The following is a 15,019-nucleotide window of genomic DNA, read 5'->3' as shown; positions in this document are numbered from 1 at the left end:
AAATCCACTCAAAACTCAAGCCTTAAATTTTGAATTTCTGAGGGGAGAGAAAGGGAGTATGAAATTCGAAATCTTACCTACAAGGCTTAGTTATAACTAACGGACTCGGCAAGAGCTTCGCATAGCAACTGACGGCACGCAAATTGGAGCTCTGTAGCTCAAGTTATGGCCACCGGAAGTTGGTGGTAAATAGTAACACTCTTCTCCTATCTTCTCACTTGCAGCTGTAATGTTAAGTTATGAAGGGTTATAAGGCTGAAATGGCCTCACTTAAGGGTATATATGTGTTGGGCTTGCATCCGGTCCAATCCGTTAGCGTTTTTAACTTTCTTTGGCCTACTTTGGGCCAAAACCTTCAGAATTAGTGTCCGGTTTTCATTTCTAAATGTTTTCCTAAGATTTCGTACTGTTTTTACTATTCTCACACAGTACCAGACAGACTTAAGTGGGTACTGTAGGCTAAATTACTGGTACACATTTTTACGCAATTTTCCGTTGAAAATTACATTTTTTTCGCTCAGAAAAATTCGTTGAATTCAAATCTCATCGCTAAATTTCAAAATTAAGACTTCTAATTTCTCGAACCTATTCCAGGCGATTAAATTATTATCTAAACGGTCGATAGGAATTACGGTTCTTGCATTGGCTATATTTGATTTTGAGAAATGATAAAATAAAACATCGAAAACAAGACACAAAGGATAGAGATAAAAAAAATTAGTGTTTTTTTGTTTTGTTTAAAGATAAAATAGAATAAATTATGAAAGTCTAATTTTTTTATTTTTTTATTCAAAAAATAAAAAAATATAATAATAAAAAATATAAATATAAAAACTTAACTAGAATAATTAAAAAAAAAAATAAATTGTATCTTTTATTATTATCTCTATATCCTTCAAATTAAGATAGCATAAATATACTAATTTAATGTCTTTAGACATAATGTCTTTTGTTTCAGTATTCCATACCTGTAAACAAAGATAGCCTTTGTTTTTTATAATGAGTATATAAGACAAATCCTTTTTGTTTGTATATATATGTTGTCCTCTTTTGATAGCTTCGTACTTTAATTATGGTAGATGAGAGCATTACAACAAATTCGGGCTGAGGCAACCCTTTAAAAACGTTGCTTATAATAAGAGAAAGTGTTGCCTTTGATAAAAGGCAACACTTTCCGACAAAAGGCAACGCTTTTTGGGGGTTGGCTATACGGCCGTTACCTTTGGTCTAAGGCAACGCTTTTGTATATTAAAGGGAACCCTTTTTTTGGCAATCTTCAAAAAACGTTGCCTTTTCTGCAAATAAAGCAACTCCGCGAAAGGGTTGCCTTAGAGCACCCAAACACAACGCTTTATATGAAATGCTATGGCAACACTTTTTACGAGTTGTATTTTCTAATATATAAAGCAACACTTGTCCAGAGTTTTTTAAGTTGTTTTTTCATATACCTAAAGCAACACTTGTACAAATTTTTTCAAGTTGCCTTTTCCTCCATCTAAAGCAACACTTGTCCAGGTTTTTTTAAGTTGCATTTTCATATACCTAAAGCAACACTTGTCCTTATTTTTTTAAGTTGCCTTTTTTATAGACCTAATGCAACACTTATGTAGGTTTATTTACAGTTGTCTTTTTTTAATACCTAAAACAACACCTTATTGAATTTTTCTTAGATTCTCTTTTTTAATATCTAAAATAATATTTCTTTTATCTTTGTTATATTTATATGATATTTGAAGAATATATAACACCCGCATTTGAATAAGATAATAATAATAATATATATATATATATATATATATATAGAAAGGTCTTCCAAGTACCAATTAACATATATACTTGCTAATAAGTTACCAAGTCAAATAAATAATAAACCTAAGTAAGCAAAATACATGTTTTTCTGCTAATGAACTTAAACAAAAAAGAAACTAAGTTGTCCACTAGAAACCAAGAAGACTTTGTGCTTCACCATTGTGGCAAGAATTGTCTTTATGTCTTCAGAAAACTTCCTCCAACAATAAGAAAGATGTAGTCAAATTTAAATGAACAAAAAAATTATAGTCAAAACATCAGCTATACAATAATATGTATACTCAAGTGGTACAACAATTTAGCATACATATACCTATTCATGATTTGGTATATGAGTCGATGGAGGAGAATGCCGAGGAACTAAATTTGGATCTTGTGCACTATTTTGCAGACGATTGCTTAGATCGCAAGATAGAAAGCGCTTCATCAACATTCATACCAGGAGAAGTTTGTTGCAACATAAGTTTCACAATATCTTCCAATCCTTGCAGTCGTTGCTTATGGTCGTCTAATTCAGTTTTTAAAGCTATTACCTTCTCTTCACTTTGTTTTTTGATTTCATCTATTTCTTTATTTTTCTTAAGAGAAGTTTTTGTAACAGTTCTTCCATAACATCGAACTCTTCCTGGATTCTCTTTACCAAAAACTTTTTGAAATGCATTAGTAGGAGTTTCTCCAGCTTCTTGAAGATCATCAAGTTTATCCTATACACACAAATATATGATATGTCTATTTTTAGTGATAAAAATTCAATGAAAGAATCCAAAAACCTATTGCTAACTAATAGGGACAGCAATCCAAAATAGCCATAAAAGAGCCATAAAACAGCAGTCCATGATAGCCATATAACATGGTTGTAAATTGTCATAGAACAGCAATAAAATCAACCATAAAGTAGCCATGAAATAACCATAAAATAGCAGTCCATGATAGCCATAAAACATGGATAAAATAGCCATAGAACAGCAACTAAATCAGCCATGAAATAGCCCATGAAACAGCCACAAAATAGATACCACAAAACATAGAAAGCAGCAAGTCAGCAACCATGACAACCACAAAACAGTCATAAAGTAGATACTAAAATAACAACCATGATAGCCATAAAACAGTCATAAAATAGCTGTCATGACAGCCATAAAATATGCATAAAATAGCCATAAAACAGCAACTAAATCAGCCATGAAATAGCCCATGAAACAGCCGCAAAATAGATACCATAACAATAATCACGATAGCCATAAAACAGCAAAAAAAAATAGCATCCATGACAGTCATAAAACAACTACTAAAACAAGAAAATTATAGAGGAACTTACAATAACAGCTTGTGTTTCTACATCAAGTGTTTTCCCTTTTAGTCCATTCCGAGTTGCAACAAACATTTCAGCTTGATTTGGTTCCTCTTTGTTCTCTTTTTTCTCACGCTACAGATCAAGATAACAATTACAAAGTCATAACATACTAAAATTAGGGAGAAGTAACAAGTAGAGAATTTTTACTCAAATGTGACCTTACCAAATCAACACGCACTCTTGCAAAATTGATTGGGCCCATTTTATGCCTCCATTGTTGCTTCTTGCGATTTTCAGAATTTATAACACACATGGCCTGTGTTTAAAATAAACAATGATGAAAAAAATATAAAAATTGAAAGAATTATACTTGATCATATCAAATAATAATAATTGAAATCCTCTAGCTCACTTTGACAGTTGGAATACTCCAATATGCAATTAGCTTCCGAAATTGTATTTCTGGAATTTCTAAAGGACGATTCACCAACATATCCTCAATATTTCCAGAATATGGTTCAAAATGCTTCTTTTTTTATTCTTATTTTGTAACGCTTCCATGCTCTTTGAACACCAGTCATCACCCATAACTTTGAAGATTTTGGAAGAATGAACTTTGACTACAAACACATCAATTTCATCATATCATATGCATAAAATAATTATTAACATATGGCATAAACATAAAGATAAATGGAGCTTACATTAATATACTTCCAAATGCGCTTTTTGATTTGCTTAGGCACAGCTTTCCAATTAGTGTACATTAAGGTAATAAAATTACTATTCCTTCCCATTGTTCCAATAAAATTAGTTAAATCCTTCACTCTTTGAGCTGTTGGCCCCACGGCTGCTCCCTGATCAAAAGTCACTTCCTCCCTTTCTTCCCAAGTTCTTGCATAAATCTTTAAGCATCTTGTTTTTCCATGAGTCTTTTTAACCTTTGAAGTATCTAAATTAAAAATTGAGAAATAGTACAAATTAAAACCAAAGACAGTCGTGAAAGGTATGGAAAGGGAAGCCCTATGCTCATAGATAAAAAGAAAATGTAAAACAAATAGCAACAAACTAAATTACATCACCTTCTACATGAGCCTCTTCCATAACTTGATCTCCTTCTACATCAAAATTGTCACTTTTATGTTCACCAATATAATCTTCCTCAGAGGGGATATGAACATTTTCTCCATTATTCGGGGATGGCCTAGATCTAGCATCCTCAGTAGTTGGAACTTCATTATGTTCCTCTTCTCTTTCCACATGAATTCCTTGGTCACCCAAAAAAGCATCAAGAGTCATTGCTGGACGCTTTAAGTTATTTTTTAAGTTTGTCAAGTTAGCTGGTTCTTTTTCAGTAGCTCCAGCATCCTCACCAATTGACTCAAAGTCATCTTCCTCTTCTCTTTCCACTTCTACTCCTTCTGTATGCAAAAAGGCATCAAGAGCCATTACTGGACACTTTGCCTTACTCTTCATCTTCTTAGGAATTGGTTGTTCTTCTAGTTGAACATTACTCCTCACTTGGTTTTGGGAAGACCTCAAAGACCGGTTCATAACATTGTCTACAAGTATTTTATTTCTCCCTTCCATTGAATTCTCCCTACTATATTTGTCTCCAATTTCTGAAATTTTTCTCCTGGGCTGTTGTGCTATTTTGGCTTGATTACTTCCTTTATCACCTTTGGTTATAAAATTCCGAACTAGTTTCGCAGCAGAAGATACTTCCTTCATTTCAAATTCCTTAACTTTTGCATGAGCTTGATACTTTTTTACCAGTCTTTTCCTCTTTGAAGTTGCTCCGTTTTCCATTAAGTTGCTGTATAAAAATATTAAAACAACCATGTAAATACAATTGCATATGCATCTAATAAGGGGAAGAGGTAAACCGTAACAAACAATTACCAAATTCTATATCACAATATTCAGCAAATCATGTTCAAAACTGCTAACATAAAGCGATAAATCTGACTTATATACCATAAAAGAGGGAAACAAGTCACTCAAAAAGTCTTCGAAATCATATTCTTCACTCAAAAGGCAGAAAAATGCAGAAAAATTCAAAATGCAAAAAAATTCAAAATGCAGAAAAATATGTCCCACACAAACTCATAATCAAGATGCAGAAAAATTCAAAAAATTCTAAGAAGCAACAATCAGAACATAAAAGAGGAAAAACAAGTTGAAAACTGCTAACATAAAGCGATAAATTTGACTTATATACCATAAAAGAGGGAAACAAGTCACTCAAAAGTCTTCAGAATCATATTCTTCATCCGATCCTGTGTTATACTCTTGGGAAAAATAGACTTCTTTTGCGACATCGACCAGAACTTCATTCAAATCATTCCTTACCAAGTCTACTTCACCATCATCATTAGGTATAGAAGGAACCGTCGAATTATCAAATGGCTCATTTTCATAAGTATCTTCAGCATCAATGGCAACTTGATCACTTATGCTAAATAGGTCCCTTGGAACAGTCTTCATTACATAATGTTTATTTTTATCAAATGCATCTTGTACATAGAAGCATTGGTGCACTTGACATGCCAATACAAAAGGCTCTTCCTGATAGCACTTTTTGTTAAAATGCACATATGTCGAGCCATAAGCATCCTCCCTAGCCTCATACCAATCACATTTGAACAATGTAACCTTAAAATTTCCATAGTAGTCCAACTCAATGATATCATTCACTCTACCATAATAAGAAACGTTTTCATGAATTGGATTTGCATCCTTTGTGCTTGCAAAGCTTGTCGTTAATGCTACTAAAGTAACACCACTATTTTGTGTCTTGCGTCTTACCTCACGTTGCCTAGTGTGAAATCTATATCTGTTGATAAAATAACCAGAATATCTTTTTGCACATTGGGTTGGTCCTCTAGAGAGCTCTTTTATCCAATTTGGAACATCATGCCGCAAAGCACGTGTTTTAAACCATGTAGGAAAGTTTTTGCTATGGTTTTTAGCTCTCATCCATCGTGTTCCTTGTTGATAAGTCTCATGCTCACTAAAACTCAAAAGTATAATATTTGTAAGTATAAAAATACCTATCAATTTCTAATTAAAATACCAAAATATAGTAGAATTAGTATGAGTTACCTAACATAGTCGTCTATTTTGTGACAATTCAATAATATGTAGCTATGAACTTGCTCTCGGGACTTGTCATCAAGGAGAAAAGGTTCACCTTTCTTTGCACCCAAAGGAACACCTCTTTTTGGAAATAGATTCGAAAATGCATCTGTAGTTTCTATCATAGAATTATTAGGTTCATCATTATTTCTGGGTTGTCTATTCAATTTTGTTTGGACACCAGAATGTAAGTAACGCGAGCAAAATGTCAAACATTCTTCAACCAAATATGCCTCTGCAATAGATCCTTCAGGACGACTTCTGTTTCGAACATAGGACTTCAAAGTACACATGTATCTTTCGGGAGGATACATCCACCGAAATTGAACTGGACCTCCCAATCTCACTTCATTAGCCAAATGAATAGGCAAATGAATCATTATGTCGAAGAAAGAAGGAGGAAAGATCCTCTCTAATTAGCATAATGTTGTGACAATATCCTCTTCTAATTGATCTATCTCTTGTAATGTGATAGACTTTTGACACAATTGACGAAAAAATGAGCTAAGTCGAATCAAAGGAACTGCAACTTGATCTGGAAGTATTCATTTGATAGGAATTTGTAACAAATAGTGAAGCATGAAATGAGCATCATGAGTCTTATAACCAGATATTCTTCTCTCCAAAAGGTTCACACACCGAGAAATATTTGAAGCAGAGCCATCTGGCAACTTTGCTGTCTTCAAGACGTCACAAAAAATTGACTTTTCAGCATTGGTCATTGAGTAGCATGCCTTTGCCAGCTTCACCTTTTTCCTACCATTTGTTTTCTTGGGGTGAAGGTTCTTTCGAATGCCCATTTCTTGCAAGTCATATCGAGCATTTGTGTGATCTTTTGTCTTGCCAGAAATATCCAAGAGAGTTCCAAGAATACTATCAACTATGTTCTTTTCTATGTGCATCACATCTAAATTGTGTCGTGATGTGTTATACTGCCAATAAGGTAAATCAAAGAATATTGACCTCTTCTTCCATGGATCATCTTTCTTTGGTTTTAGCTTCCCAAATGAATTATCCACATACTCCAACTGACTTAAAGCTTCAGTACCCGACAATAATGGTGGAGCTTGCCTATATTCTACTTTTCCATTGAAAGATCTCTTATTAGCTCTCCATGGATGATCCTCGGACAAAAAGGCACGATGACCCATATAGCATGTCTTGTGACTATATTTAAGATGGTTAGAACAAGTCCCATGGTTACAACAAGGGCAAGCTAGCTTCCCTTTTGTACTCCAACCAGATAGCATTGCGTAAGCCGGAAAATCACTAATTGTCCACATAAGAGCTGCATACATTTGGAAGGTTTCATTTTTTGATGCATCATATGTTTCCACCCCAACCTCCCACAACTCCTTCAACTCCTCGATCAAAGGTTGCAGGTAAATGTCTATATCATTTCCTGGTGACTTTGGTCCAGGGATTAGCAATGACAACATAAAGTATTCCTGTTTCATAGACATCCATGGCGGCAAATTATAAGCCATTAAAACAACAGGCCATGTGCTATGAGATATGCTCATGGTTCGATATGGATTGAATCCGTCACTTGACAAGCCAAGTCTCACATTACGGGGATCGAGAGCAAAATTTGTATGACGATTGTCAAAGTCCTTCCATGACTGCCCATCAGCGAGATGCCTTAACTTCTCATCTTTTCTGCGTTCTTCGTCATGCCACCTCATGCTTTTAGCTGTTGCTGAGCACATGAATAGTCTTTGAAGCCTGGGAATTAGGAAAAAGTGTCGCAACGTCTTCACAGGAATATTGTGATATTTTTTTGAAGGCAAAACATCAGCTTCAACTACAGAATGCACAATCCAACGCGAAGCGCCACATTCATGACAAGATGTGTCCTTCTCGTACTCTTTCCAATATAGCATGCAATCGTTCGGGCATGCGTCAATCTTTTTATAGTCAAGACCTAAGTCTCTCACCATAGTCTTGGCTTTATTGAAAGAAGTAGGAATATTTAAGTTAGGAATAGCCTCTTTTAGCAACTCCAAGAGAGAAGTAAAAGAGGCATTACTCCACCCATGTTGACACTTTAACAAGTATAATCGGATGGTAAAAGACAACGTAGAAAACCCGTCGCAACCAGGATACAGTTCTTTGCTAGCCTCTTCAACCAAGTTATAGAATTTCTTTGCATCTTCATTCATACCTTCTTTTATCCCTTCCGCTTGTGCCACATCCCGAAATCTATCGTTCAACAAGGCGTCCATGTCGTCATACGAGTTAGTCTCACTCTCACTGTTAATCTCATTATTGCTATCGCTATCAACATCCATGCCGACTACGCTTTCCCCATGATGAATCCATCTCGTATAACCATTAACGAATCCAAAGGCAATCAAATGAATATAAATTGTTTGTCTTTTGTGCCACAAGAAATTACAACACTTTGCACAAGGGCATAAGATTTCCTCTCCTTGTGGGTATCCGATGGAGTAAGCAAAGTCTAAGAAGTCATTGACACCATTACTAAACTCAGCTTTATCTCTCGGTAAACTCATCCAATCTTTCTCTAGGTCTTGGGAAAACCTAATTATTCATATATTATTACTACTATTTAACTAATAACCATGTAAATAATAATGTTTATGCACAGTAAGTATATAAATTCATAAAAAAGGCACATAAAAATATTATTATTAAAATTAAGAAACAATGAAAAAGACACATAAAAGACATTCAACATGAAAAAAAAAACTGCACAAAGGTCATAATATACATATGAAAATATACAAGTATAAGTAAGATAAAAAAAAACTTACAGAGTCATGGCTAAACAAATTGCAATCTTCAAGTCCTAGAATGTCCATGAATGTTCTTCAAACTCCTCTGAAGCAATATTTCTGTATAACAGAGGAAAGTATCAAATTTACATTACTCCATGTGGAAAATAGAAAAATCAAACAAAAAATAATAATCGAACAAAAGTCCAAATCACTGTCCTGCACCAAGTACACACAAACACAAACACAAGCACAAAAGCTTATGCAATTTAAATAATCAAATAAGACATGCTGCTTGCCTTCTAAGCACAGACACACAAAATATAATTTCGCATGATTGAGGATAAACACAAAAATAGATTAGTGTCATCATCAAATATCATCTTCTGGTTCAAAAAAAGATATTCCTTGTTCCTTTCTCTGCACAAAAAATGTTTCCTAGAATTTATGAATAAAGCCCAAGAGGAATGTCATGAACTTAATTCTGTTTTTGAGCGGCTGAAAAAAAATACAGTGAAAACCCAAAATTCCATAACTCTCTAGTTACAACTTTTACTACATAAAGTCTTGTAATTCATGGAACATAATACTAGACTTTAAGAGTAACTGAAAGATTTAAAAGGTTTAAGATAGGGTTTGTCTTGAGATCCAAGTATTTTAATTTAATTTATATGGTTATTTTTTTAATTATCCCTTTATCTCTCTATATTGATTTATATATTTCTATTGATTGATATAAATTAAATGTATGATTTGCATGCCCAATTTGTGTTGTGCTAATTGAACTTTGATTAAATTATATATATATATATATATATATATATATATATATATATATATATATATATATATATATATATATATATATATATATATATATATATATATATATATATAAAGAGTAACATTGAACTATATGGGTTAAGATTTTAATTTTTCTAACTGCTTGATGTAGGTTAGATGCTTGGTGATATCTAAGAATTTATGTAAAAAAGAGAATAGGAATTGCACATACTTGTATTCAAAACCATATATACAATCAAGAACACAAGTACGGCACAGCAATATGATTCAGAAGAATAAATAAGGTCTGAATTGTGATATATTCTAAATCAGGATGATGATTGATGATATTAGCTGGCTACAGTAACCTAAAAGTATGAAACTATAGCCATAGCATTCACCGCAGAAATTTAGAGAATTCTGACAAAAAGAAAAGAAATTGTGAAATCATATGGAGGATGTACCTTAACAGTTTTTGCAGATCGTCGTATTTTTTCCCAGGAAACAGCTTCAAAAATCAGAATTAAGATGCACAAAAATTCAGAAAACCCTAAGAAGCAACAATCAGAACCATGAAAATTTCAGAACAATTGAAATAAAACTCCTAAAATCAGAATTATAAAGAAGCCCCAAAAATTAAGATTCAATGCATTCAGAATTCATAATCAAAATAAAATTCAGAACATTCCCAATCATCATTCACAATTAATGCATTCAGAAATTTCATTCCATAGTAAAATTTAGAAGCTTTCTTACCAACCTGATGTTGAAAAAAATCTAAGTAAGAAGCAAAAGATGACTCTATACTTGATATATGCTTCCAATTTTGTTTTATCTAGTTCACGAAGATAAGAAAAAGAGAAAAAGCAATAAGAAAAGTTCATACCAAGTAGTCAATACTGGTGGTTCATTGCATGAAGGCACTGGACAATTCTCTAGTATCACGCCTGGTCTCATCAACCATAAACTGCTTCTTTCCGTACCTTAACACAGCTTTTAGACTAGAAGCTGCAATAAAAATATAATAGTGGAAATTTTTTTAACCAGGGTCAAAAAGATGGAACTGAAAAAGCACCAGGAAGATGTTGATCCACATGAAAATTTCAGAAAAATTGAAAGCAAATCCCTAAATTCAGAATTATTGAGAAGCCCCAAAAAGACATGCATTCAAAAATTCGATTTACATACTAAAATTCAGAACAGTCCCAATTCTTCATTCACAATCAATGCATTCAGAATATTCATTCCATAGTAAAATTAAGAAGCTTTCTTACCAACCTGATTTTGAAAAAAATCTAAGTAAGAAGCAAAAGATGACTCTATACTTGATATATGCTTCCAATTTTGTTTTATCTAAGTTCACAAAGATAAGAAAAAGAGAAAAAAGCAATAAGAAAATTTCATACCAAGTAGTCAATACTGGTGGTTCATTGCATGAAGGCACTGGACAATTCTAAGTATCACGCCTGGTCTCATCAACCGCAAACTGCTTCTTTCCGTACCTTAACAGAGCTTTAAGAATAGAAGCTGCAATAAAAATATAATAGTGGGAATTTGTTTAACCAGGGTCAAAAAGATGGAACTGAAAAAGCACCAGGAAGATGTTGATCCACATGAAAACTTCAGAAAAATTGAAAGCAAACCCCTAAATTCAGAATTATTGAGAAGCCCCAAAAAGACATGCATTCAGAAATTCGATTTACATACTAAAATTCAGAACAGTCCCAATTCTTCATTCACAATCAATGCATTCAGAATATTCATTCCATAGTAAAATTAAGAAGCTTTCTTACCAACCTGATGTTGAAAAAAATCTAAGTAAGAAGCAAAAGATGACTCTATACTTCATATATGCTTCCAATTTTGTTTTATCTAAGTTCACAAAGATAAGAAAAAGAGAAAAAGCAATAAGAAAAGTTCATACCAAGTAGTCAATACTGGTGGTTCATTGCATGAAGGCACTGGACAATTCTCTAGTATCACGCCTGGTTTCATCAACCGCAAACTGCTTCTTTCCGTACCTTAACACAGCTTTTAGAATAGAAGCTGCAATAAAAATATAATAGTGAGAATTTGCTTAACCAGGGTCAAAAAGATGGAACTGAAAAAGCACCAGGAAGATGTTAATCCGCATGAAAACTTCAGAAAAATTGAAAGCAAACCCCTAAATTCAGAATTATTGAGAAGCCCCAAAAAGACATGCATTCAGAAATTCGATTTACATACTAAAATTCAGAGCAGTCCCAATTCTTCATTCACAATCAATGCATTCAGAATATTCATTCCAAAGTAAAATTAAGAAGCTTTCTTACCAACCTGATGTTGAAAAAAATCTAAGTAAGAAGCAAAAGATGACTCTATACTTGATATATGCTTCCAATTTTGTTTTATCTAAGTTCACAAAGATGAGAAAAAGAGAAAAAGTAATAAGAAAAGTTCATACCAAGTAGTCAATACTGGTGGTTCATTGCATGAAGGCACTGGACAATTCTAAGTATCACGCCTGGTCTCATCAACCGCAAACTGCTTTTTTCCGTACCTTAACAGAGCTTTAAGAATAGAAGCTGCAATAAAAATATAATAGTGGGAATTTGTTTAACCAGGGTCAAAAAGATGGAACTGAAAAAGCACCAGGAAGATGTTGATCCACATGAAAACTTCAGAAAAATTGAAAGCAAACCCCTAAATTCAGAATTATTGAGAAGCCCCAAAAAGACATGCATTCAGAAATTCAATTTACATACTAAATTTCAGAACAGTCCCAATTCTTCATTCACAATCAATACATTCAGAATATTCATTTCATAGTAAAATTAAGAAGCTTTCTTACCAATAAGCAGAGGAGGAGGAGGGGGGTTACAACCCTTGCGAAGAGGAGAAGGCGAGACAGGGGAAGAAGTGGAAACGGGAGAAGGAGAGGGGTTTCTCGAAGAGGAGAAGGCGAGACAGGCCTTGCGAAGAGGAGAAGGCGAGACAGGCCTGTACTTGGAGCCGAGATAGGAAGAGGGGGAGCCGTGGAGCAGCGTGCGTGGAGGAGAGCACCGGGCCGACACCCATGGAGGAGAGCACCGCGCAGGAGCCCGTGGATGAGAGCAACGCTCCGACGATCGTGAAAGGGAGAACCGCGCCATCGCCGTTTGGAGTGAAAGCGATTGAGAGTTGCGGTCGATGAGGAGGAGAGCCACGATCGGTGGTGTGGCCGTCTGCGTTATGATGTTAGGGTTACAGTATCTCTGATGAAATGAGGAAGCTAAATGATGAAGGAATGAAGTGATGAACTGATGAAGAGCATTGTGTCTTTTCTTTCCTTTTTTTTTTTAAGTTATTTGATTGGAAAGTAATTGGTGGGAATATGAAAAGTTTCCCTCTAAAATTTGTAACTGTGAATAATTTTAGGCAACTTTTTATAAATGTTATTTATTTAATTTTTTTATAACTTTTATAAAATGTTGTATTTTTATTTAAAAATGTTGTCTTAAATATTTTATATTGTAACATTTATTGAGTGTTGTTTTAGATATCAAAGACACCAATTTTTGTGGGCGGCCAAAAATTTAGTTATCTTAGCCTTATTCAAAAGTAACACGTCAAAAATGTTGTCTTTGTCTATCTAAGGCAACTTTTGTTAAATGTTACTTCGAATAAGGGTTACCTTAGGCAAAAAATGTTGTAGTGGAGAAGATGCTCTAAAATAGCTTGATTTGTTGAGCATGCTCATTTTTAAATATTGAAATCTCTATGGTAAGCACTTTTTGCGCCTTTATGATTTTTGCATAAGGAACAACTTGATTGTACTTCTAAGGTATGCTATCACGTTGTAATTTATTTTTAAAGTAGTTTGTTGACTTAGACTTAGTTTCTGAGGCTATTTTTTTTAAGTTTGGATTTTCTCGAGTTGAGATACTAATTTTCTTATAATACTTAATACATTATATATTTGAGTGTAAATCTTATATTAAATACTAAAATTAGTAAATTATATCTGTACTTGTTAATCGTCAACACCCAATTTAAGATGCTTGTAGAGCTAATAAAAAAAAAAGACTAGTTCGAGTTTAGATTTTAACTATAAAAGGTTCAATTTAAATCCATATCTAAGGCTATCTTAAGGCAAAAGGTATATATAATTTTGATATTGAGGTCTTAAACATATATAATGTAGGAAGTACAGACGTTTTCTTGATTTATCGTGTCTCTATATCAGATACATTTTGGATATAACACTCGTCGACATGTGTATCTTTTGTATCTAACCGTGTTTTAATAAAAAAAAATTCTTTGAACATGCGTAGACACACTTAAATATCATCACGTATCAGTGTGTCCGGCCTTATTCTTAACATATATTCTTGAAATGAGTTTTTTTTTGTGACTATCTTGAAATGAGTTTAGAAATAGTATATATTATTAATTATTAAAACAAAAAAATTTTAATTACATTATATAATTAAAAAAGATATTAAAAATAATTAAAAAATTATTTTATATTTTAATATTAATAAAATACCAAAATATCATTACAATTTATTTAAAAAATACTTTATATTTTATATATATATCGCGTTTTCGTATTTTATAAAAAATTTATATTTATATTTATATATCTCGTAGCATATCATATCTTGTGTTTATGTGAGTATCCGTAATTATATTATATAATAAATAATAATATAAGAGAGAAAATATAATAATATAATACATCAGAAAATAGGAGTTTAACTGACACTTTCTTCAATCCTTCTCAAGCAAAGTTTGACTCAAATTCTCAATAATATGAAAATTTCAGGTATTATTTCATTAAATTTTCTCAAGCTAAATTTGATTTAAATCACTGCTGAATCTAAGAGCATTAGAAATTGTTGTCTCAAGATTTTTCAAACAAATAAGATGTGTATGAGACATGTGTACAAGATTTGAAATTCTTGTTGCAAGATATTATAAAAGTGCATGTATTATTTAAGGGAATATCTTTGGTGGAAAAAGTATTTTCTGGACTTTGATGGACCAAATAGAAAGATACTATTTTAATGGCCAAGATGGCTCTCGTACACCAATAGTTAAAAATTTTATATTTCACCTAAAATTTAATAAATTTGCAGACCGGTTCAACGTGATTTAATTCGATTTGAGTTATAAAATTCGGTTTATTTATTTTTTGGACTAAATGAGTTATTTTTTTTATTCTGGTGCAACGCTGTTACTTTATTTTTTTGAAGATCCGTCATGAGTGCAAGCTTAGTGTGTCACAGGGTAGCAG

The 15,019-nt window shown here is 33.0% G+C and overlaps 1 protein-coding gene across 4 annotated transcripts; it reads right to left on the bottom strand.

Annotated features, from left to right (window-relative positions):
- Positions 1-1,796: 1,796 nt before the first annotated feature.
- LOC112750709 (uncharacterized) lies at positions 1,797-13,057 on the bottom strand. 4 transcript variants are annotated; one of them, XM_072216771.1, is made up of 14 exons: positions 12,593-13,057; positions 12,206-12,326; positions 11,687-11,808; positions 11,169-11,289; positions 10,649-10,770; positions 10,227-10,312; positions 9,019-9,099; positions 4,186-4,919; positions 3,808-4,055; positions 3,516-3,723; positions 3,327-3,419; positions 3,128-3,235; positions 2,123-2,513; positions 1,797-2,002 (listed from the first exon to the last, which is right to left on the bottom strand). In XM_072216771.1, exons 7-10 carry the CDS (start codon positions 9,024-9,026, stop codon positions 3,622-3,624), a joined length of 1,092 nt encoding a protein of 363 aa, XP_072072872.1. In that variant the 5' UTR covers positions 9,027-9,099; positions 10,227-10,312; positions 10,649-10,770; positions 11,169-11,289; positions 11,687-11,808; positions 12,206-12,326; positions 12,593-13,057; the 3' UTR covers positions 1,797-2,002; positions 2,123-2,513; positions 3,128-3,235; positions 3,327-3,419; positions 3,516-3,621. The 4 variants fall into 4 exon arrangements, with proteins under 4 accessions (XP_072072872.1, XP_025655312.1, XP_029148453.1 ...); XM_025799527.3 differs by having other exon boundaries at positions 1,797-2,513; XM_029292620.2 differs by having other exon boundaries at positions 1,797-2,513; positions 10,227-10,270.
- Positions 13,058-15,019: the final 1,962 nt, after the last annotated feature.

The sequence above is a fragment of the Arachis hypogaea genome, chromosome 15, assembly GCF_003086295.3.
Source record: "Arachis hypogaea cultivar Tifrunner chromosome 15, arahy.Tifrunner.gnm2.J5K5, whole genome shotgun sequence".
NCBI classification, from domain to species: domain Eukaryota; kingdom Viridiplantae; phylum Streptophyta; class Magnoliopsida; order Fabales; family Fabaceae; genus Arachis; species Arachis hypogaea.
Note: the sequence above shows the minus strand (reverse complement) of the source record. Positions and strands in the feature narration are given on the sequence as shown.

Bases quoted from the DNA above. Each gene is read 5' to 3' on its own strand.
- LOC112750709 (XM_025799527.3), bottom strand. The intron at 4,056-4,185 runs GTGATGTAATTT...TTTTTAATTTAG, and splicing joins GGAAGAGGCTCATGTAGAAG to ATACTTCAAAGGTTAAAAAG. The intron at 3,724-3,807 runs GTAAGCTCCATT...ATGTGTTTGTAG, and splicing joins GCATTTGGAAGTATATTAAT to TCAAAGTTCATTCTTCCAAA.